The sequence below is a fragment of the Hippoglossus stenolepis genome, chromosome 4 (assembly GCF_022539355.2).
Source record: "Hippoglossus stenolepis isolate QCI-W04-F060 chromosome 4, HSTE1.2, whole genome shotgun sequence".
Classification (NCBI taxonomy): Eukaryota; Metazoa; Chordata; class Actinopteri; order Pleuronectiformes; family Pleuronectidae; genus Hippoglossus; species Hippoglossus stenolepis.
In genome coordinates this window covers 11488836-11510138 of record NC_061486.1, presented here as the reverse complement: position 1 = coordinate 11510138, position 21303 = coordinate 11488836, and the positions used below count along the sequence as shown (strand labels likewise).

The window sequence follows — 21303 nt, the reverse complement described above, 5'->3', positions numbered from 1 at the left end:
TCAGCGGGGAGACTAAATTTGGCCCAATGTGTTCTTTTGGCGTGAAATGCAAAACCGCTGAAGTTGCATTGCTGAGAGGTGAAAGGGACTTTTGATATCACAACATCAGAAAGGTCACAGACTTTGAGGACTTTGTGTTCTGACAGAGAGAAGCATTGAGCAGGTATATTGTATTTTAAATGCTGATCCCGTCTGATACTCAGTATGACTTTGCTCATGACTGTTCAGCAACAGTCTGTTTAACTGAATAATAAAGTGAAGGTTCTCCTGAATATCTAGGATATGAACACCACCATCTTCCACATTTGGATACAGCGGTATTGAGGGGCCCATTGATACACACACTCGACCAATCAGGAGTCAGTCTAATCTTTCAATGGTGATGTTTCACCTTGTTTGTTTTGCATCAATTAACAAATTAAAACTTTGGAATTGGAAAAAAAATAACACATGAACGTACATCAGCGTAATAAGAACATGACCTAAAATGACAGAAACCGTCTTTCAGAAAAAATGATATTAAGTGTACTTTGATTGTTTTAGTTACGCCAATACACTAACATGGAGGAGGCAGGATTTATGACCTACGCTGAGGCAAGCCAAAAGGTGGCAATCGAGATGCTTTGGTTTCACTTTTGAGGAGCCACCATGTCGTCCATTTTTATATACAGTGGTAAACAGGGGAAAATGTGAAAAACCCGCAGACATAAGGAAAAGATACCAACTTCACCACAGAAAGTGAAGTTGGCGAACTGGCAGGTTTGACCCCAGAACATTTTTGCTTTGAGGCGACATGTGCTAACCACTGAGCCACCATGCCATGTTGAGAAATGTCATTGAGTCAAATCACATGTAAACTGCTGCAGCTATTGACCAGTATATCTTCTGTTTAAACTGTTCCTGCTGGACACGTTTTGCTGGTGGATACAACTGAGCGTGTCCCTGAGCCGATCAAGCATCTCTGTGTTAGTCCGCTGTGCTGCTGGACGTGGCGAAACAAAAGCCTAATTGAACTCCTCCAACTGTGTGAGGCAGACATGCTAATTGCTATAATTAGAGCCGGAGCACAAAAATGTGGCATTTTGTACATTTCCTACGAGTCCGTCGCAGCTCTTTGTCCGGCCTGCGCGATGAAACCCTTTCATTTAGCTACGAGAACAGCAGAGTGTCAACAAAGGTTTGGGTGGAACACTGGGACACAACAACAGAAAGTGGAAGAGACGGAAAACAACTTTTAACTGCTCGTGCGAGAAAAAGCTTTAACACAGATGTGAACGTGTGGCAGGAGGGACTCGCACATGAACACCTGGAGGGAGCATGTCCACTTTTACCTGACGGGCCACCCTCCCCAGTTTGCACACACACACAATCACACACTTCCTACCTTGGTGTCAACAATGGAGCAGGCGATTTGTTTGACATAGGCCAGGTCGGAAGTTTGGGGCATCAGGACAGATTCTCTGGTCAGGCCGATCTGGATGATGAAGGACACCCCCGCTGGAATGGGAGGCACTGGGGGCATCGCAGCCGCACCAGGACCCTGCCATGCTGTCAGCTCCATCACAGGAAATCCACCCTGAGCGGGAATCGAGGGCATGGGCATGGGGGTCTGCTGTATCATGGCTGGGCCTGGTGGCGAGGAGCCCCCCGGAGGAAAGAAGACCTGGGCCATGGCCCCTGAGGGCATACATGGGCTCGCGTTAGCCATCAAGGGTCCTGTCTGCTGGCTGCCTCTCAGCACACACTCTCACAAACACGCCCAGCTGCAGTCTGGAGTTCCCAGAGAGCGCACACTCATTCAAACTGTCTCAGTGGAGGAGAGAGGGGCACACACTGAAACATGAAGACACACACACACACACACACACACACACACACACACACACACACACACACACACACACACACACACACACACACCGAGTAGAGTCCTGGTTCCTCTGTGTCCTGTGTCCACCCCCTCCCAGTGGATTAAGGAAGAAATCCTTATCCAGGAAGCAGTGGTTTTTCCTCCTCTGACGCTCTCTCTCTCTCTCTCTTTCTCGTTGTCAGACCTCTGTTACTGCCCAGGCATGACAGGCATGAGCAGAGTGTGTGAGAGACTCGAAAGAAAACACACACTGAGGGAGAAAAACCAACCCTCCTGCTGCTCGTCCTCCCCCACCTCCTTCCCTCTCCTTCCCTCCTCGTCCAGAAGAAGCTGCTCTGCAGAGGAGAAAGTCCAAATATATGACTGTGGAACTCCCCGGGGCGTGGGAGAGAACACAAAAACAAATGCCAAACTTTTGTTGTGCTCTTCCCCCGCCGGCTAAGTTACAAAATGGCCTCCTTAAACAGGAAATTGTGAGAAAGAAGGAGAGCAAGAAGCTGCACTCCTTTTTTTTTTTCTTTACGAGTCTTGCCCTGTTTCAGTTTCAGCCCCAGTTCAGTGTTTTCTGTGAAAAAGCCCAGAGAGAGAGAGAGAGTGAGAGAGAGAGAGAGAGAGAGAGAGAGAAGCTGTGTGAGGGTACCTCCCTCTCCCCCTCCCTCCCGCCCTCTCAACTATACAGCCAAGGAGGAAGTGAAATGACTGACACGGCCCGGAGCCAATAAGCTCTCAGAAAATCCCGCCTCCCTATGACTCCCTTCACTCCCAAACTTCCCCCTCCTCCCTTTCCTCTCTCTCTCTGTCTCTCTTCCTTGGTTTGGGGTTATTGGTCTTGTTTGCTCCCTCCCTAAGAAGAGGCCAGCTCAGATCCTCTTACACTGCCGGAGGCGGGCAGCTCCACACTGAACACAGAAACCCTCCCATCTCCTCCTCATCTTCCCTCTCACTACTTTCCGTCCCCGTGTCTGTGAAACTGGATTTCCTGCCTTGTTTTGAGTCTGTGGCACCTTTTTGCTCCCATTCTGCAGATTAACTTTCTGGAAATACTTTGGATGCATACATTTTTGGGGGTAGAATAGCACTTTTCTTAAAGGTCCAGTGTGTAAGACTTAGGTGAAAGGGATTTATTGGCAGAAATTAAATGAAAAGTTTTCACTACATGTTTTTTAAAGTAGCCCAGACTGGACAAACTAAACACCATTTGAGTTTTTATGACAACTGAAGGCTTCCACGGGTTCTCTTTCATGTTCAGGGGTTGAGGTCGAGGTGAGGGCTATTCAGCTGCCACATGCAACTTCACCACTAGATGTCACAAAATTCTACACACTGAACCTTTAATAGAGTTACAAAGAAAAATGGAGATTAAAAGAACCGCAATCAAAACAGAAGAAATATATGAAGTAACACACAAAACTAAACACAACATATGTCAAACATACGTAAAATTTGTGTTAACATTTGGTTTAAGTAGAGATTTAAAGGTTCAGTGTGTAGGATTTAGTGACATCTAGTGGTAAAGTTGCATGTTGCAGTTGAAGACCCCTCACCACACCCTCCACTTCCAAACACGAAAGAGAACCTGTGGAAGCCTTCAGTTGTCACAAAAACTCAAAAGGTGTTTAGTTTGTCCAGTCTGGGCTGCTGTAAAAAACATGGTAGCCTTTGTAGAGAGGACCAGCTCCTGGTATAAGTATTTAAATGTAAAGGGGTCATTCTAGGGGTAAAGAAAACAACAAGTTGTACAATTTATATGAAACACACTTGTGAAAACATCACTAGGATTATTTTATATTCAATTTCTGCCAGTAGATCCCTTTCACCTAAATCTTACACACTGGACCTTTAAAAGACACTAAGCATGTTGCCTGTCTCATCTCATAGGTCAAACTGTTCCACTGTTTCGTGATCTGGGAATAACCAGCAGAGCCTCGTCCACAGATCTAAGAGAACATAAGGAACAAATCACTCTGACTCTGCACCACTGATCTCATTTTCTAGAGATAGAGAAAAGATAGAGGTAATATTGACACTCACCGGCCACATGAAGTTCATCCTCTTCGGCTTATTCTCTTCCCGGGACTATTTTATTGTGATTCTCTCCGTGATGCAATCTTAAAATTTTAGATTCATTAAACCAAATTCACTTCAGGCAGCTGTAGTTACGGCAACGGTGATGTGAAAAGAGTTCCCACTCATCAGCTGAAAACAATGTTAGAGGATTCTACTTTCCACCACAAGAAGGCACTGTTTGGTAAAGTTTCATACAGTGGAGATGTAGTCATGGAGCTACTGTTATGATTTAAATAGGAGATTTGATCTCATATTACAAATAAAACATAACCACAGGTAACGTGTAGTTTGATGACATCAAAATGCTCCATTAATGAGGAAAAAAAAAATCAACATTAAGAGACAAGATGTATAACGTTAAAACACACGTGGATCACAAACTTCTTTAAGTATGTAAGCTAAAATATCAAATATTATTAGTTTGAGTAACTTAACTCTGTCCTTTGATGAAGACCATTGGATTTAGCTAAAAGCCCCTGAAAAATATAGCAAGTAGACTTTGAATAACATATTTGTAATCATTGTTTAATGTTATCCGTTGCTCTGGAGATTTCCAATGTCCCAATGTGACCATAGCAATGTCTTCTGGTGTTGAAGAGGTGAATGTGCAGTGCTGTGAAACTGAATTCCCCTGCCAGGACAATAAACTAACCAACTAACTAAGGAGTTGCAATATGGGAAGTCTAGGTATAGAGACTAAATGTGTTAAGAGACTAAGACAGCTTCCATCTCTTGAAAGTTCTCATATTCTCTATTCATGTAATACGAAATAGGAAGAGAACCTGTGACTGAGGCTGTGGTCCTAAGACATTTACTTTTTGTGAGAGGATAAACTCTTGAGTTGAACACATAACCAGCCGAGGGGTAGGACGACTGAAGCTGGTGGGTTATGTAAGTTAGTTCCTAATGTTTTATTTGGATGGCTGACGCAGGCCCTGAAGACAAGAGCCAAACAGAGAAGAAACACAAACGTCTTTGTGTATTTCATTAGTCTAATGTGAGGGGTGAATCCTGCATGCTTCTGGTTGTTTTTGCAGGTTTGTTGAACCCAGAGGAAAGAAAGACGACACAGAACTCTGAGGTCACTGTACAAAAATCTTCATTTTTTTTGTTTTGTTTTTCTTCCTTAATGACATACAACAAGGGACCCGTAAACAAAAAGAGAAAATTCATTTGATACAAGCTAGAATGCAGTTCAAAAATATATAGTAAAACAAAATTAATAAAAAGCAGGTCTCTTATCCCTTGTAGTTAGAGGAAATAGTTTGAATACAGCTTAATATGATGTACAAAATATCACACAGTGATAAATTGCTATTAAAAAAATAAAAACACAAAGAAATGAGAGTCCTTTACCTTGGCCTCTGACTGGTAACAGATTTTTTTTTTTAAACTTATTTTCTTGGTTTTTTTTCGAGTTTTTAATTGTTTTGCTTTTTTACAAGTTATACATTGCCATTATCAATCACAAGCAAGTTCTATGCCTAGCCAGGAAGAATGGTTCACTTATGATACTACAGTATTCTTACATCTTAATAATCATATTCATAACCAAAGAAAAGAAATGCAAGAAAGAAAACAAGGAAATGATGGACATTTACAGCACATGATGGCATCTTTAGTCATCATTCTCCACCTCTGCTTTGATTTCTTTTTCCTTTTTTTTCTTCTGATGTGTCAAACTGATTTGTCTTGATTCTACGAGAGGGGACACAGTAGCTCATCAGCAACTCTCAGTATCAAAACACTGAGTCACAGCAGCTTCCACACTTGTTGTCAAATCTCCAGATTGTATTTGAGATCCCTCCACAACATTATCTCCGCACCCTGTCTGTGTCTATAGCATCCACCATTAGATGTAGTGCAACATGGAGCCAAGCAGGAAATGAACGTGATGAGAGGACGTTACGATGCACAGCAGCTGAACAATAACGTAGCTGCACCTGCGTGTTCTCTTTGACAGAAAGTGGAAATAAACATCAACCACCCTGTTCTGAGACTAAACAACCTCAACTCTACATGCTAGTGTCCCCAGTGATTCCAAGTGTTTCCCCTCTAGGCTACATTGAATTGAACGCTTAGGATCTGACGTCAGAACCCCAGTGTGACCCTGTAATCTTGAGGAGGAGGAGGAGGAGGAGGAGGAGGAGGAGGTTTCCGCTTTGACGACCGCTTTAACACCAGATTTTATCGGTCCTCTTGAGGTAACAGATTAACACGGCCAGTCAAAGTAATGTGAAGTCAGTTCAGGCCTTAAAGGGGAAACTTTTACACAAGTCAAACAAACGTGTGTCCTGCAGTTGTCAGAATAAATGCAGGACAAAGAGACAGATAGATGTGAAGTTTCTCCACTTAAGCCAAACGTCTCCACACATCTTAAATACTTTTTTTTTTCTGTCTTTGAGTGGTTGAATTGAAAGAGGACTTTCATCTTTTCTTTTCCCTCCCGTCTTTCTTTTTTTTGGAGCCACTTCTCCCAGCGTGCCTCATTAGAAAGAGACCTACTTTACGCCGTCGGCTCTCTGGGCAACGTGCTACTGTGCAACTGATGCACGTCAAGCTAGAGGAGGGAACCACAACACCGGACCAGTGGTGAAGCTTTTTTTCCTTCTGAAAAAGCCTGAATAAATACACGTCTACATGCCGACAAACTGGCACAGAACGTCACGATGAAATAAAAAATAAGACGAAATGAACAGCTCTCACCTGAGGAAACCGTTTCAGTTCACATGGTCCTCGCTGTGATATAAGAATCAGCAGCTCTGTACACTCCTCAGGCCTGAACCCATCAACGTCGACATTATTCCCGCCCCTCTAACCTTTACAGTGACCGTTAGTTCTGAAATGTGACGGCAGTTAGTGAAGTGATGAAGGAGAAAAACGATGTACGTCTATAGCCCGATGAGTGAGAAACACTGTCTCTCTTTTTCACACACGCACAAAAACAGGTCCCTGATTCTGACTCGAGACTGACGAGGTCTTTCGTAGCACCGTGATTTAACTAGTGCACGCACGAGCACACACAAGCACACACACACACACACACTCTTCTGTACAGTAAAAAGCTCCGAACGACACAATCTGCGTCTTTTGTCGCGAGCATACAAACCGCTCTCACACCCCTGCAGATTACAGACTTGAACTTTGCCCTTATGATGTTGAAGCTGTAGAATTGGGCCATGATTGTGTAAATATGTACATTTAGTTTGTACATTAGAGTTACATTCTGTCCCTCACTCTCTGTGTGTCTCTCCCACACACACACACACACACACACACACACACACACACACACACACACACACACACACACACACACACACACACACACACACACACACACACACACACACACACACACACACACACACACACAATATAGAGGCAGAATCATGGGGACACATTTATACTCAGATACACAATGTGACTTGGTGTCTTGGCGATAAGGTTTAAATTAAAGCTATCTGTTCAACACTGGTTAGTGACTGTCTAGTGCCTCCTCGGATCACACACACACACACCACTAAGTTAAACATTCTCCAACCCCAAATACGACACCACACACACAAACACACAACACACACAAACACACACACACACACACACACTTCTCCTGGAGTCTTTGGAATGTAATACATTGGATTCCCAGTGCAGAGGTTAGTTGGATGTTTTCTGCCGACATTGGGAACAGTCACTGTTTTTAAACCAAGCCTGCGAACAGTATGTGTGTTAAACTAAACCAATATTTCAGCAAAAAAAAAAAATGAAATGCAACATTGCATTTGTGCGTTGCGTTGTGTTGTGCAGTGCAGGTGTGTTCCTCTGTGATTCTCTATGAAATGTATCAGCAGTTCAAGCACACAGACACACGCTCACACGCACACACACACACACAAACGCACAGTGCTTTGCAATAACCACTGGCAAACTGCAAAAACAAAAGAAAGCAGAGCTTAATACTGTAGTGTAGAAAAGTGTCACTCCAGATGTGATTACGGAGCAGTTAAAGTTATAAAAAAGAAGTGTGATTAGTATTACAAGAAGTCACTGAGGCATCAGAGGACAGTGAGGAATCGAGGGGAGGTGGCGTCCTGTGTCAGTGACCCAGCCGGTGGGGTGCAGGACAAGTGTGTGTGCGTGCGTGCGTGTGTAAGCAGGTGAATTTTGTCCACTGTAGTCTTCAGTCTGTTTTGGCCCCGTTGTAGTTGTAGGACTCTAAAAAGGCAGAAAAAACAGGTAAATAAAGTTAAACTGACAAACGGTCAAAGATATTAAGTGAAACATTTATGAGCTAGTGATTTTGAGTAGAGAGATCCAACAAGAAAGAACACCTTTTTTTTAAAAATACCTCTGCCAATGACGGCAATACTGTCAGACAAAGATCTTGGCAAGTGCATCCGCGCCGGCGCTGGCGATGAACGGCTGGGAAGAGTGGAAGGCCACGTCGTGAATGGCCTCGTCGTGCTTCTTCCTGTGGGCTGTGATCTCCTGCACGCACGTCCTGTTGTCCAGCATCCACAGGCGCACCGAGCAGTCGTGGCCTGCAGGGGGCGGAGAGAGGGAGGAAGCAAAGACAGAAACAAAGTTATGGAGGGGCAAAGATCACTGTTGAGTACAATGGAAAGGAATCCTTTATATTGTTTTTCAAAATAGAATTTATGCACAGCTAATTCTGCATTGTGTTAAACACAACTTTAGCAAAGACTGTGCAGAAAGCTTAAAAAAAAAAAGAGTTTAAGGGTTAACAAGTGTTAATTTGTATTATTATGGTTTAAATAACCTTGTACCAAAAGACAATTTTTATTTATTATTTATTTGAAACGGATATAACCTATTGGTAAATTCCTGAAACAAATTCCCACTTGTATACAGAAAAAACACTAAAATGTCTCTGGGTAAGATAATATTATATGAAAACAGACGTTTTTACTGCTGTTTACAGTGTGTAAACACAGTGGGAAAGACATCATGATTGACAGTATTTTGAAAATGTTGTAAACTGTGTACTCACTGCCAGAGATGAGGTAAGTGCCTTTAGGGTCTGTAGTGAGACAGGTGACCGCATCCAGGTGAGCCACCATTGAGTGGACAACTTTACCTGTGCAAACACACAAAGTCATTATTTAGATGGATTCACGTCCCAGAATAAAATACGTCAACAAAGGAATCGAACAGACGACCAGTAGAAATCAAACAGCTCCTGCACATACCTGACTTATTGTCTAGGAAGCGGATGGTTCGGTTCTCGTGCGCGGTGATAGAGACGGGCTCAGATGGGTGACTGACCACTCGGTTGATCAGTTCACTGCCTGCAGAAGACAAAACAACCACACTTTAATCAAATGTGTTTTTTCTGTTCATCGAATTCAGTCAATTCATTATTATTATTATTTTTGCCATCAGAGCCCCCACATTTTGGAATTCGCTCCCCACTGAACACAGACAGACAAATTCTCCAGCTTCTTTGAAATCTCTTCTTAAATCTTTTCTTTCTTATAAAACGCTTTAACAGATGATTGACAGTGACACTTGTTTACACAAACTAATCTCAATCATTAATGTATATGATTCTATTTCATTGTTCTACTTTATTTGCTCAGGCTACATTGTTGTATTCTCGTAGTCTCTTCCCAGTTTGAGACAATGTTAAGAAAAGTGCTATTTGAGTAGAGTTCATTATCATTTTATTTAACTTGTCTCATTCTGTAAAGTTGAATGATACAAACGAGATATTGTGTTCAGAACATACCATCCTTGGTCTGTGTCTCTAGCGTGGAGATGCTCTGCTCCGTGTTGAGGTCGTAGAGCAACGTCTCACCACCGTCGAATGACGCCACTACCTGGTTGGGGTCAGTAACCACGAAGGCCACTGAGGTGGGTGTTCCGTGCTCTGGAAGAAAACAGGGGAAGAAAAAAAATTGTTGCATGGACACAAAACGAAAGGTCAACCATGAATCCACACACTGAGCACAGATGTCTACCTCTTTCCTTATTGAAGACAGACAGGCAGGGAGCTGAGTTCTGAGGGTCCCAGATGCGAATGGTGCCATCGGCCGAGCACGTGGCAAGACGATGGTGAACCGCTGAGTAAGTCAGACCCCATACGCTGTCTTCATGACCTGCTAGTACACTGCTCTCGATGCCAGGATCTGGATGCACAAAAAAAACAAAAAAACATTATTAATAGGGATGTTATCGTTACTTGATGGTTGCAATATATTCAGTTGGCAATGACTGACCATAGTTATCATAAGGATCCACATTGAGGTCTGGCATTTTCCAACACCTGACGGTTCCATCTAGGCCTCCGCTGTAGCAGGATTCTCCATCCTCACCCATGGTCAGTGCCAAAACTGCTCCACTGCAAAAACAAACGAGGCATCATTGGTTCCACTGCATCTGTGTGTGTCAGTGACAGGTTCGAGCACAAGGTGTGAATCTGTGTTTGTGTCTCGGACTCACCTGTGCGCTCTGAATGTATAGATGGGCTCAACATCTAAAGCTGCATTCCTGTGGAGGGACACAGACTTTTTTAAAATTTGCTTCTCAGTTTTATTTCCTTTTATATTCATGCATCCTACTATTAAATTCCTCATTCTCCCTGTTGTTCTCTGGGGATCTTACTTTTTGGAGTGCATGGCCTTGTTGAGATTCCACAGTTTTAGTGTTCCGTCCTCGGAGGCAGTGAGCAGCACCGCCTGGCTGGGGTGAAAGGTCAAAGCGCGGATGGCGTCAAAGTGGCTGCGTAGTGTGAAACGAGGGTTCCATGTCTTCTTGAACTCCTCTCTGTTGTCCTGCATCTGAATCGTAAAAAACAACAATCATTAACAATTCTGATTGTGCATATGTAGTCTCGATTAAATGTGTGGCTTGACCAGAATAACTTGTATAATTACATCCATGGAGAGATCGTTGTCATTGGCAACAGTGAGATCAGCCAGTTCACCAAGGTTCATGTCTCCTCCTCCAACAGCATCCATGATGAAGACGTCAGAGGAAAAACCCAGGGCGCCACCTGGAGGTTGGAGGTGGAAAAGCATAAAATACTACTGCATTTTGATAAAGTGTCAGGACCCTATAAATACAAGTCTATCTAACTGCTGCTTTACTCCCACACTGTGTACCAAAGGAAATATTTATAGGTAAAGGAGAAACTTTGTCAAAGTCCAACCCAACGCAAGATAGAACGTGTAAGCTACTCTCATGCATTGTAGGACACAGGTGAGACTGAGGGAGAATACTTGGGTGATGATGGACTATCATTTGCTATGGGACATATTTGGTGGGGAAGTCTTACCTTCTCCAGGGCGAGCCTGTCCCGATACAGAAGGGGGCGGGGTAGGTTTAGGGGGGAAGTCCGACATCATGCCTTGTAACTTGTTCCTGCGGTTCTCTGAACCCGGCAAGAGGAGAGAGACACAAAACATCCAGTCATGCAGAGAGGCGGAGGAAGAGTGGAGAGGCCGACAGATGAGACACAGACGAATGTAGACGGAGGATAGAAGATAGACTTCATTCTTTAAATACATGACACACAAATAAAATTGTACAGCTTCTTTTCCTTCTAAAGGGTTGAAATCAATACAAGTTCAGGGCTACAGTGTAAATATGACTCAGAAAATGAAATGCGGACGTGTAAAAAGCAAAGGCAGCATGCGTGGTAACCTGTGAAATGACCCCGACAGGAAATACATCTAGAGACAGAGATGACAGCTACACAGCGAAACAGGACAGAGAGACAGGTGGTTGGGAAAAGAAGCTGGTTTTATTGACAAGAAGAGATGCCAGGACACAATGAGAAGTAAAAGATAAAAAGGTGAGCAAAAGGGGGAGGGAGGGTAGGGCAAGGAAGACAAATACACCGGTGGCAGTGATTCTGGCAGTGCTGGTGCTGATGGTGTTGCTATGGCAACAGCGTACCTAACTCCCGTCCGTCCCCCGAGATCCGGGCCTCTCCCGCCCCCTCCCCCTCCTCCCCCGAGACCACGAAGTCGAACTCTTCGAGGGCGTCTTCCGAGTCGTCTTCGTCCTCCTCGTCCTCTGGGTCCAGGTCTGTGGTCATGGGCTCTGTACTCATCTGGACACGGGAGCAGAGCAGAGGGCGTGGTTTAGTGTATGATAAGACATGTGTAGTTGCAAGTTCCGCTGAATCTTGTTTCTCTGTCGTCTTACCTTTACACGTGACTTTTTGTTTTTGCGCGGTCCATCGATGCAGTCAGTGGCCATGCCTTGAAAGTCGTCTTCCTCGTCGCTGTCGTCTTCGTCATCATCTTCACAGCCATGCAGGAAGGGGATCTTATCCAGCACCGAGCCACCCAGACGTTCCTGAGAGGTTTCCTTGCCCGCATTCCTACAAAACAGTTCATGTTAACTTGAATAAATAAAAAGATTATTTAAGACAATAGCTGAAGGTGGGATGATCCCAGGCTACATCCGTACTATCACATTTTCATTTTACAAGTATTTTGGTTCTGCTTCAGTATTTGTCCCCGTCCATACTAACACACCTCAAAATGCATATCAGGTGACCATTCATGTGTCCCAGTGTAAACAGGAAGCAGATTATCTACTCTGCATTTGGTTGCTTAGTTACAGAAAATACTTCGAACAAGAAACAGAAATGGTGAAAAGTAAGACAAGGCATTTCTTTTTTGGACCAATTAAAATGTAAAACGGTTACAGACAGTCAGTGGTAATAATGTTTTGCTTTCACCGCTGGTAGTCGAGTAGTGACCAATCAGGAAGCCAATGCAGGCGACTGTCACTGTTCCCGCCCATCCAAACTAAACACAGCCCAGCAGTTTCCAAAATAAAACAGGGCCAGCAGTTTCCAAAAAAAACCTCCATAAGCACCAGTGATGCAGTATTATGTGGGTTCTACCTCTTGAACTAAATTCACATGGATAAGTTGAACATATTTAAAAATCATGTCTGTGAATAGATAATCCGATTGTGGCATGCCGAAAGTCTATGGAATCATTATTTGCCCACAGAATTTTAACATCGGAAAACTGCATGTGCATTCATATTTTAATAAGTGGCCAAAAACAGGACGCATCATACAAACAGTCATCAGTGCAGTGGCAGCAGAGAGTCTAACCTCTTGATTTGTTCCTCGATCTGTCTGACCAACAACGACTCCCCACTTGTCCGGGGCTCAGGCTCAGGGCAGGTTTCACTGGCTGGGGGTCCGTTAGCCTCTGGGCTGCTTCGCCCGAGCAGGGAGCGCACACGCTTAGACCGCATGTCCAGGATAGTGTCTGAATAACCCACCTCCTCCAGGTATCTACATTCACAGGAAAAAGAAGACCATATAAATAAACACATTAATCGCTCTAGTCTAGATCAGAAATGTAAAAGCAATGATTGAACACTGAGATAAAAGGAGAGCATGACGGAGAGGTCTTACTTGCGTAGTAGCTGACGTCCCTCCTTCCAAGACATCTGATTGACTGGCTCAGCGTCTGACTCAGCCGGCCCATTGGGAACTACAGAAAATAAATGAAGTAGTGATGCAACAGCAGGGCATGAGCAGAACAAGCAGAAGAGAGCACAAAGAAACACAACAGCAGTAGATGGTATCACATTTCTAAATAGCAGCTTATAAAATTCTTTGGTAAAACATACGTTGGTCTGCTTCTGTCTCTGGTTTCTTGTCTCCTGGACTCTGGTCATTTCCTGTCTTCAGCTTCTGGTGCTTTGCCCTGCGACCCCACAAAAGACCACAGGAGGGCGGCATTATAAGCAAATACTAGAAAGAAGTCTATCACTGAACCATTAAGATGGTTGAATAGATAACAGAAGTAAGGAGACATTTGGGAGAGTTTCCTGATATTTGCCGTACCTCTCTTGTTTGAGGGCGTACTCTAACATTTTGATCCGCCTCACCAGGTCCTGCTTCATGTTCTCCTGCCCTTTCCTCTCACCCTGTAGGAATGCCACCTGAGCCTGAAACACACAGACACACATAGGATGGTGAGGAAAACTTCAAAAAAGAAAAAAAAAGCACACAACCAAACACATACACAAGCGGCAAATCAATTGAAATTTATGTTATGACTCAGACATAAGTGAGGTGAAGCATGTACTGGCTCAATTAAAAAGGTAAAAAGTAAAAAATAAAGCATGTGATATTATCAGAGATCACAAGGAAAGACTGTGAGCTTGAAGGAAAAACGTTTTTTTTGATGTGACCAAGCACAGCAACCGTGACTTCTGAGAACCCAGTGGAGTAAATAGAGGGTTGTGGAGCAGAGCTCTTATTTTTAACTTCTCCAAACCAAGGCATCTGCAGGAGAGGAAAAACAAGACAGGCACTGGCCAAATTCAAATACCCTTTTTTAAAGACATATCCTTCCTCTGTCTGCTTCCGCTCTCTCTTTCACATCCGTATCCTTCCTCACTGATAACTGGTACCTTGAGGAAATAGATGTTCACAGCCCATTCTAGTCATTTGTCAAAGAATTAAAAGTAGTTTCTTTTTACCAGACGATGCCTCAAAAACTGTGAACTGTCGAATAAAACTGTGATTCAAAAGCTCCTGCGTACCGGCCAACTCAAAACAGATCTATCATTTGTGTTAAACCCACCTACCTAATAGACATATGGATACAGAAATAAATAAATGTAAAAATCCATAAATAAATAAATGTAGACATACATAAATACATGTTTAAATTAAGAAATACTGTAAGTTCATGAATACATTTATCAATAAATGTAGAAATACAGAAATAGCCCTTCATTGCATTGTATTTATTTTTTCATTTATTTATGGATTGAATTATTTATTTCTGCTTTTATTCATTTATACTTGTGTCATTTCCCCCCCCCCTTCATACCTGCCCTCTGTTGTTTGGAAGAGAATTCTGCCCCAGAAAAAAACTCCCAGTTTGAAAAGGGCTAAAAAGACCTGACTCGGTTTCTTCTCCCAGGATTTGCACGCAGGTGATGGCGAGCACAACAGTTTTGTATTTCCACTATCTCTCTCCTCCCTCTGTGCCGAGGGCTGCTGGAGCACTAACGCTGCTTGTTTTACAGTCCATTTCTCCCGTGCATGCCCCCTGTCCGAGTCCACGAGGCGGCTCCCGCACGCATACGCAGTTCTGTTAAACTAGAACGGTCTAAAAACACTATCTCATGGGGCAAGCACTCGGTCTACTTGAAAGGGTAGTCAATCATCCAGGAAAGCGAGTATGTACACACACACACACAGACACACACACAGGCAGACTCATACACTCACACATACTCATGTAATCAGCTAGTAGAGCAGGGGGAGCTCAGGATAATCTGCCGAGCAAACCTGACTACTGCTGCTGCTGAGTAATCCTGATTAATGCAATGTGATTTTATATGCTAATCTGAGAATTTTGGAGATAATCGTCCACCCCAGCATGTCAACACTGCAGACATGATCTAAGAGGCTGTGGAATACACGTAACTTTATGTGGTTTATACTTGGCCTAACGTGAGAGGACCAGCTCAGTGCTTGTAAATGATCCAAGGCCATCACAATGGGTAAAAAAAAAGATGAACTAATTAACTGTGTCTGTAGTGCAACGACAGCACAGACTGAAAAGGAACGTATTCATTCAACGAGCATGACACAAAACACAAACATATCTGATCAGCCTTGTGTGAACTGCCATGAAATGATATACAGTATCGTTTGCTGTGGTTATGTGGTTTATGAAAGCAGCTGGCACAGGGTTCACTGCAGCAGCGGCAGCAAAGTATTTCCAGCTACATACAAGTAGTAACAGTGTAATGTGTTGTGTAGTGGTAGGTTCAATAATGTATTTGCATATTTCACCAGAAGCACAAAAGGCTTGTTCCAGGCTGACCTGATAACACATAAATACAGGTGTGAGCGCTGTGTATGGTTAAAGTGCAGGAGGTTCAGATATCAGAAGACAGCATGTGAATTATACCCTGGGTACAATAAATGATTACAAAATCCAAGCTCACATTAAATAAATTGACTTTATTTGCTTCTTTCAAGCTTGTCCTAACATGCAGATGTATGGCTGCTCAGTTGTTCGCCCTGTAAATAGTTCTTATGGGTCCAATCTGTCCTGAAGTGAACGCAGATTCCGTCGCTTAGCTTTAAAACCAACAAACAAACTTAATTCTGAACTAAATCCTTTGAATCCGCAGTTGGTCATTTCCACCTCTAAATGGAATGTGTCTATGTCACCCTTAAGGGGCAGCCCATGCGTTTGTACAACTACTCACACAGAGACGAGCTACGACCTGCTCTCGCACACACACACGGATAACCATCCCGCCCTTGTGTTCCAGACAGTGTCATGTTGTGTGTTCCTAGAAGGACAGGTTCCCACTAGTGCCCTAAACCTCGAATCACTGACGGTGCTTTGTTGGCCAAAATAGAGACGAGGTTGCATGTAAACACACGCACAAAATAAATAAAATCACATGACAACGCACAGTGTAAGAGCAGCTTTTTCCTGACACCTATAGGTAGCCAAGACAGAGGGATGAATGTGTCAAAGGTTTACTGTTGTATGTGATTCTTTATCTATTACATCCAACTCATTATAGGGCTTTGACCTTGTTTTACTTGCCCTTCCTTTCTACAGTATTTCTCTTTGAGAGGTTCAGTGGGCAGGAAGAGTGGGTTACTTTACAATAGCACACGTTGGCCATCTAAAGGACGAATACAGCTTCGGGTGTCAAGGTAGGTAAACCAGCAACTGTTTCATCAGTCTAATGCCGGTAATTAAGTAGAAGTCACCTCAGCTTTCATTTGCCTTGTTATTCCGTCCTTTGCCTGGTTCACACTGGGACATGCTTGTTTTCACTGAGTGTGTTTGATCCGGGCCAACAGAAACAGGACAAGGCCCATTCACCGGTTATTAAAGGTGTTGCGAGTGAACCTGTCGTGCCATCCGATCGCTCCTTCCTGTGGGTGGGTTTCGCTCCATGTGACTTACTCCAGCTGGCCTTTTTCAGAGTTTGACACGGCCTGGAATATTTAGCCTATCCTGTCAGTTGCTGCTGAACAGGGTCAAGGGCAGCTTTCCTCCTCCACTGGCCACCCTCCATCTTCTCATCCCTTCATCCCCATGAGAGAATCCCAGAGCCAACAAGTAGAGCAATGAACTTTTCTGGGACAGCGAGCTTTGATGGAGTCTGTTAAAGTCGGTAGAGTGTGACTATGTGTGTGTGTGTGTGTGTGTGTGTGAGAGTGAGTGAGTGAGTGAGTGAGTGAGTGAGTGAGTGAGTGAGTGTGTGAGTGTGTGAGAAAGTGTGTGTGTGTAGTATTTAACTTGAGAATGACATCCTAAAAGGTTGGGCTTGCTGCCTATGTTTGGCCTGTATTTTTTTTATAATCAGTGAGATGCAAAAATTACTCCAAGTCATAAAATTTGTTTCAAACCATGAGATTTCCTTAATTTCAGTGAGTGCAACAAATCAGAGAAAATTATATATACAGAAAAAAGAAAGGTAAAATATGAATCTATAAACATAGAACAGGAGTGCTACAAGTCTGTAGGGGCTAGAGGCATGTAATAGTACATATGGATGTCATATGTGTGTCATGGCAGACAGTGCAGGTATTAATTAGAGATGTGTACCCAGGGGCCCCCTGGGCCACAATCACCAGGAAGTGATGTCATCTGGGTCACCAGTAAACTTTTGACTCACAACTACTGTCACGGTTAATACAATTAAATCACTGGAAATGAGAAAACTGCAGGGAGTGGCAGGTAAAGGTCTGCCCTCTCTTTGTAGAATAAGTGCAGCTTAGTCCAATTGCCTATTAAATTATAATGAAGATCATTATAACAAGTTAATTACCACAGGCAGAGCTGTGCGGTGTGTGAAGGACGGAGGGACAAGGCCACTGCCACCTGTCCCCTGTGCTGCCGTCCCACGGTCATGCTGGGACGTCCCACCTGGCCCGGAGCTGGAGGGGCCTTAATTCCAATCCTGTCACTGGAGACACAGCACCACAGGTGGCCTTTTACACCAAAAACACACTGGCAGACAGCACATGTGTTACAGTCTCACAGAGACGCGCACAGACATTCACACTGCCACACACTCATAAGAGGGTAGTGTTGATGTCTGTCAAACTTCGGTGATGGTTTTGCAGCTGCTGAAATGCTTTGCGTTCGGCTTCCTTGTTTGTTGTAGAAATGCCATAAAAGCATAAAATGTCATGCAAAGGCCACACATGACCCGAGTAGACTGTGAACACATGTACAGTGTGTTGCTAACTGTACAGTAAATGACCAGGGGGCTTGCTAACTGGCATGTTGAGAGCCCTGCAAACAGGCTGGCAACAAAAGCCACGGGCTTTGTGGCCTGTGGGTGTTCAAAATGTAAGCTAGGTCAATTTTTCAGCCTGGAACTCCAGCGAGCTGCTCTTTCTCTCAGCACAGGACGTGGTGCTAATTGTGCCCGTGAAACCAGAGCATGTGCAGCTAAGGCACACACGTAAAGAAAGTTTCAAAACAAGCACTCATGGCGTGTTGGATACGACGATGGCCTGCTTTTGACTTCTATTCCCACTCTCATCCAGCATGCGCCTATAAAAGCAGAGAGCACAGCCGGTTTGTTATTGTTCATCCATATTTTATCAAGCTCCTATTTATAACTACATAGGTTTGAGTTGGGGCAAAGTGAGGAGCAGAGTGACAGCGGAGAGGCAATGATATTCCTGTGTGTGTGGTTTCATCAGTCCCACAGTCCCAGATTCCAGAAAATAGTTCAAGCAAACCGAGGTTAGAGGAAGAAAAGAGCACGAATGAGTTAAGGTATGAAAAGGTGAACTGTTCTTCATCCAAAGCGCAGAGCGACAACATCCCTGTACGTGTGTTCACCTAACCTTTCTTAAGCCTGGAACAATTTGATGAGTAAGCCCAATCTTGCCCAGCAATGCTCAGCCTCACACAGATGCACACATGCATGTAGGACAGTTGCACAGTACCACCTCTGTTTTCTGCTGCCAAAATAACTGGAGCCATTAGAGGAGTCATGCCTGGCTCGTCGTCATTTTCTATAGCATTGACCCACACATTCACATGGGTGTGTTTTTCTGCTATTTCACAGATTAAAACTGACGACCTTTACGAACACAAGCCCACATCTCCCCCCCCCAAAAGGATTAGCTGTAGATAGGATGGTACTTAATCTCAGTCCAAAAAGTATGAATGATAGTGAGGAATCGCACAGCGGTACATAGATATCAGTCATGTTCAAACACCGCAACGCTGATTCATCCGCCCGTGTGTTGATTTCCTTCCAATGCCAGCAGCTATACAATCACACTCCTTTACAGCAAGGAACTATCCATTATGATTACGCCTCAGAGACATTCACCGGGAAGGATTTCGCTGTAAGATGGGATTTAGTCCAGAAAGCGCGAGCTGTCCGCCCATGTTCAAAGGTCACCCTGAGCACCGTCTCTTACCCTGTCACTGTGTCTTTCTTGTGAATACTCTTCAAACTATCCCTCATTTTACAGCAGCCAGTGCTTCTTCCTCAAGCAAGGCCACCACTTTGACAGCTCTCAATGGCTGCCACTGTCAGATGCCGAGATTGTAACAGGGACCTCATAGCTGTGTGACACTGCTGTTTATCTTTTAACCACAACATCCCGGCCACAGATCACTTGATATGTGAATGTGTGTTGTAAAAAACGTGATTTCTGTCTATTTACAAACCATGTTCCCATTCAAATGTCCAAATAAAGACTTTCTTGAATGGAGTCTGGTGCAGGGAAGTGTTTGGTGTATACCTGCACAAATACAGTGAAGCCACACCTAATGACTTATTACCTTTCCTTCTTATTTCTTATCAGCACTTGCTTCCGCTGGCTGACAATAACCTACGTTGCATCTTAGTTTTGTGGTTTAATCTTTGTTTAGTGAAATATAATTGATTATATGGAAATCCAGAGGCCAAATTGCATGGATCACGCTTCCTAGAAATAGTTTATTTGTTTCTGTTAAAAGCTTTCTGCTGGATGTTTGGGTCGTGATCAGTATTAGCTCTTTAGATGTACTGTCTGGTAACGATAGATCCTGTACGGTGTGATAAGATGTTAGCCTGTTAGCATGTTGTCATCCTGACTGTGGGGCATGTGTACAGTCACAAAGCGACACTGTAGCAGCTCCTGTGACACCACTGGCCTGTATTCACCGTTAATGCTGCACACGCAGGCTAAATAATGGACACATTTACCCTGAGTTCGTCTCTCTCCGCCTCCCAGCGGTATTTCTCGGCCTGGAAGCGTCCCCACTCGTACTGGATGAAGTGCAGGATCCCAGGAAGCGTCATACCCGAGTCCCCGTCCTGCAGCTCCCGAGCCTGCGACGACCCGGGCATGGCTGCTGCTGCCGCCGCCGCCGCCGCTGCCATCGCCCCGGTCCCCGCGGCTGATGTCGCCTGGCCCGGTGCTGATTTGGGCCCGTTCGGGTTGCGCCCCGCTCCGCTGCTGCCGCCGGAGTTCGGGTTTGGTCCTCCGCCGGATCTGTCCGCCTCCATTTTAACCGTTCAACCTCTCTCCAGGATAAGGAGGCGGAAACGGGCCGTGTAGGAACAATAATAATAAAAACAACCACTAGCCCGCAGCCGTCTTCTCCCCCTGGTGCACTTCACGACCACAGAGCTCCTTTCTTCCTCCTCACACGCACGGAGCAAAATTACTATTCCCTTAGAGAAACACTACACTTCCCTTACCAACACCTTCACAATAAATCGCCACCACACTGCACGTTTGTCACATCACGACCCGTTTAATAACAAATGCAGTGTGGATGAAATACATTATTTCATGGATAAAATAAGTTTTAAAACAAAGCAACTAAATACATATCGCTCAAAACAAGTGTTGAGATTTTGGGCGCGACTCTTATTTTGTAAATCCCGGATTAGCTTCCTCCTCCCTGTGTTCGCTGTTGGGAATGTCCGGCGTGCCTGACAAATAAGGAGCCGTGTGTTCTACATTACACAACCAGTGTGTCGCCAGAGGACGTTACTTCCTGCCATTTAGTGAGCAGTCGTGTTTGAAGGACAGTGAAGGCTGCAGAAATTATTCCCAACTTCGTTTCCGGTTTGAGTTTATATCAATAACAAGTCCACAACACATTTTCTAAGGCATGGTTGTAGGCATGCCAAGTTTTGTTTCAGATCTATAATCAATCAGACTTAAAACTAATATATTAAACTCAAACTTACATTTTTGATATTCATATTAATTACTTAATAAAGTTAACAACTTTTTCAATCCAATCCAAGCACACACATATTCCTCTGTTGCTGGATGTATCTTGCACAAACATCTTCATCATGATTTTCCAAAACCTGAAACATTTGCATTTTGGTATGCCGAA

At 44.0% G+C, this 21303-nt stretch overlaps 2 protein-coding genes across 4 annotated transcripts in view; both read right to left on the bottom strand.

Annotated features, from left to right (window-relative positions):
• Positions 1–2479, bottom strand: part of prkd2 (protein kinase D2) — a 33669-nt gene extending 31190 nt beyond the window's left edge. Inside the window, exons 1-2 of one of the 2 annotated variants that reach the window (XM_035154927.2) lie at positions 1921–2479; positions 1385–1677 (exon numbers count right to left, since the gene is read on the bottom strand). In XM_035154927.2, coding sequence (XP_035010818.1) covers positions 1385–1672 — 288 coding nt within the window. In that variant the 5' untranslated portion in view covers positions 1673–1677; positions 1921–2479. Of the gene's footprint in view, positions 1–1384 lie in introns of both variants that reach the window. The other variant, XM_035154926.2, reaches the window with a different exon arrangement.
• A 2540-nt stretch (positions 2480–5019) lies between these two features.
• Positions 5020–20643, bottom strand: strn4 (striatin, calmodulin binding protein 4). 2 transcript variants are annotated; one of them, XM_035154929.2, is made up of 18 exons: positions 20153–20643; positions 13782–13885; positions 13565–13641; positions 13347–13425; positions 13038–13223; positions 12110–12287; positions 11858–12014; positions 11235–11330; positions 10834–10952; positions 10562–10737; positions 10400–10447; positions 10177–10298; positions 9919–10086; positions 9687–9827; positions 9148–9246; positions 8949–9035; positions 8269–8478; positions 5020–8152 (listed from the first exon to the last, which is right to left on the bottom strand). In XM_035154929.2, exons 1-17 carry the CDS (start codon positions 20453–20455, stop codon positions 8309–8311), a joined length of 2310 nt encoding a protein of 769 aa, XP_035010820.1. In that variant the 5' UTR covers positions 20456–20643; the 3' UTR covers positions 5020–8152; positions 8269–8308. The 2 variants fall into 2 exon arrangements, with proteins under 2 accessions (XP_035010820.1, XP_035010819.1); XM_035154928.2 differs by having other exon boundaries at positions 8286–8478.
• Between the last annotated feature and the right edge of the window lie 660 nt (positions 20644–21303).

Excerpts from the sequence above, each read along its gene's own strand:
- strn4 (XM_035154929.2), bottom strand. The coding sequence starts at position 20,455 with ATGGAGGCGGACAGATCCGGCGGAGGACCAAACCCGAACTCCGGCGGC. Across the intron at positions 13,886-20,152 it reads CGGAGAGAGACGAACTCAGG|GCTCAGGTGGCATTCCTACA; the intron begins GTAAATGTGTCC and ends TGTGTGTTTCAG. Across the intron at positions 9,247-9,686 it reads AGAGACACAGACCAAGGATG|GCAGTGAACTGATCAACCGA; the intron begins GTATGTTCTGAA and ends TGTCTTCTGCAG.